The sequence below is a fragment of the Opisthorchis viverrini genome, assembly GCF_000715545.1.
Source record: "Opisthorchis viverrini unplaced genomic scaffold opera_v5_175, whole genome shotgun sequence".
Taxonomy (NCBI): Eukaryota; Metazoa; Platyhelminthes; class Trematoda; order Opisthorchiida; family Opisthorchiidae; genus Opisthorchis; species Opisthorchis viverrini.
In genome coordinates, this window is record NW_008751833.1 from 1,002,899 (window position 1) to 1,005,853 (window position 2,955).

The window sequence follows — 2,955 nt, forward strand, 5'->3', positions numbered from 1 at the left end:
TATATATATATATATACATTAGATTGCATTGGTGCACACTGATTCCTGCCGAAGATCAACATAACCTGAATCGACCCAAAGTCTTTAAGTCTTGGCGTGTCACAGGAAATGGAATAGAAGCATTTGCTCACCTACAGGGAAGGCTTTGCGCTTGAGGTGGACCACTTTGTTGATATGTACCGTATTGTGGTCTTCAACAAGGTGCTGGTATTCATCAAAGCAAGTGGTTAGGGCTTCCATGCCGCACTATTGGCAGAGCGCAGAAAGCACGCAAACTTTTTGGCCGAATCGGCATAACCCGTAAGGTTAGGCTATATCAGGTAAGTTAATTCTCTCGGAAGCCATTCGACGAATCTCAGTATTGCTGAGGTTGGTTCTTACCAGACCCAGCCAATACTTCAGAGACCTGGGTTACCGAACGGCGAGAGTCCTCTTGTGTTCTCTGTTCGCGGTGGCCATGTTTCTACCATGTTTGTTTAGTGTAATGGAGCGCACCGTATTCTTCTTGTCATTGAGAGAAGCCCATCTTATGTCAAGTTTATAGGTGTCTAATCCCCTCACTAACTTGGGGTTATTGTAACTATCTAAGGGATCGAATTTTTTTCACCACGCCCTGATCTTCAAACATAAGGTTTGATTTGTTCTAGCTTTCGATACTTTAAGAAATACCGAGGTGCCTTTCTTACTTCTCAGAATAATACCTCCTTTTTCGTTCATTGGATTAGCAGAACTCTTGGCATCCACAAGGCAGCTCACGTTATGTTTTTCTATTTTCGATTGTAGGCGCCAGTGTTTCTTGCTCGTTCGTCGTATGGCCATTTTCATACCTTCGGATCAGTTGGAAAAAGTCAGCTTGTTTCAAACCCAAACACTGCCTTTCTCCTTTTTGCTAACCCAACTCATCCATAAAGTGTTCATTGAGGTGAGTCACCGTCTGGTCATCCTCCATAATGCCTTTCTGGGCTACTCCCAATCAGATGGCGAGATGGCTCAGTGGTTACTGACTGGGAGGTCCGTGGTTTGATACCGACCTCTGCCTCTCGACTCCCCCTGTCTAGGTTTGGGCAACTTAGCAGTATCCTGGCCTTCGTGCTTCCTTTTGGTGGCATGGCACGTAGGCACCGAAAGGGTGTTACAACTGAACGATTTTTTTATTCCTAACTAGGTCTCCCCTTCTGCACATGCACCACTTACACACTCCATTTCCCGTTATTTGTTTGTTTGCACCATTTTCTGACCGTTTTTGCCTTACATTTCCGGTGCACTGGTTTCCAACTCCAAAAGTGCGAACCGGAAAATCTGCCTCCTCTTCGAACCATAATGAGTGGCAGAGGTGGCGTTTCAGTTGTCCTTCTAGCATTGCACTGCACAGATCGCTAGCTATAAGTCGTTTTACCCGAGTGCACTGGCCAAAGAATGAGTTTGAGGGGATGCAGCTCCCCTCAATGAGGTTGTCCATTTTTGTGTTACACAAGACTAAGTTGGTCGTGGATCATTTTTTTCTATTCATATTGAGGTCTTTCAGGAAACGCCTATATTCTCTAGTTTGGTAGCTCCATAAGGCTTGGTATCTCAGTCTTTGTCCATCCTTTTACCTCGAAGTTTTGGTGGAGAATGGTGGTAAAAACCAACTCGACTAAAGAAATTGGTATTCATTGTGGTGACCGTTCTAGGGTTTCGGTCATTACTTAAAAACTGCAGGATTGGTGGTTGTTCCGGGACTCATCTAGTTGTATGTACGCCAGTTTGTGTCAGTCCAACGGACGGAGCCGGGTTTCTTCCTGATTTCGGTAGACTTTTCTCGATAGCACAAACCTAACGCTCATTTATTCGTACGCATTCACGTGTTTGGCATGAAATCACTTGGTATGCTATCCATCCCGGCCACGTTCAAAGTTATTCGGAATCTCATGTTCCTCGATATTGACCATCCATACGATTCGATGATACGAATTAAAAATGTCGCTTACGCTGGCTGGTTTGTACAACAACCTTTTGGTGCCATGCCTCCATTATCATTTTGGACTATCCTAGGTCAAGCCTAACTCGCTAGGAAGTAATGTATTATTCCCATTGGATTTAATGAGTAGACAAACTACGGCCGTTCTCATTCATACCAACCTGCATTTTGTATCTCGAGTACCGTATAAGGTTGCAGAAATGTGAAGAATGAGGTGTGCCGTACAGGATGACGTCACAGTTTGTTTACAAAATATTCGCCCAGTTTTCTACTAAATCTTTTTCAAATTTTTTTCCACTCAAAAGTGGCCGTCTGTCAGGTGGTCTCTTCATACAAGGGCAACAATTTTAGGTTTTCACTGACTAACATGATTCATAACGATCAGAGGATGTTGTATTTGTTGACTCTGGCTGTTGCTCCCACTGTGGTGTTCTACAGGAAACGGACGAATACGTCCTACGTGCTCTGGAGCTGAGTCATTGTCTTCTCACCAAAGCTGCTTCCGTGTACGTGCCAGCGTTCTTCCGCTTGGGTCTTGTCCCATTGATCAAACAGCTCGGAGATATCTGGTCCCATCTTGTTCCTTTGGAAGATCCTACAACACACGACACTGATCTGATGGTTGTAAATGAAGAACAGAGTCTGATCAAACAACCTGCCCCTGAGAGTGTAGATGGCAAGAAAGAAGAGTCTACTTCTGACATAGTGAATCCACCAGAAATGCCTGTAAGTATAGTTTTTTGATTAATAGTGTTCACTTTGTGTGGATTTGTTCCTACGAGCGTTTCAGGCCTGTGTACTGACCAGATGGACGTGCTAACAACCTCAGTTATCTTGGCAACGGTTGCTGGGAGAAGTAAAACAGTGTTCCGTTTATGGTAAATTTTAGCTTCAGCATTGTTGCTTTGCTTGCGCCACTCCCACTCATCTTCTCATCCGTTAGCAAAGCTAAAGCAGCTGGAAGGGCTGATGATGTGAGCTAAGTGCCACCCACA

At 44.4% G+C, this 2,955-nt stretch overlaps 2 protein-coding genes across 2 annotated transcripts in view; one reads left to right on the forward strand and one right to left on the reverse strand.

Moving 5' to 3' along the window:
- The window catches only part of T265_07592 (hypothetical protein), a gene marked incomplete at both ends in the record, with an annotated part of 54,801 nt that overhangs the window by 32,220 nt on the left and 19,626 nt on the right, over nucleotides 1-2,955 (reverse strand). The gene's annotated exons all lie outside the window — the stretch shown is intronic.
- Nucleotides 1-2,955, forward strand: part of T265_14331 (hypothetical protein) — a gene marked incomplete at both ends in the record, with an annotated part of 65,548 nt that overhangs the window by 26,018 nt on the left and 36,575 nt on the right. Inside the window, 2 exons of the mRNA XM_009173156.1 lie at nucleotides 784-922; nucleotides 2,399-2,686. Coding sequence (XP_009171420.1) covers nucleotides 784-922; nucleotides 2,399-2,686 — 427 coding nt within the window. The remainder of the gene's footprint in view (nucleotides 1-783; nucleotides 923-2,398; nucleotides 2,687-2,955) is intronic.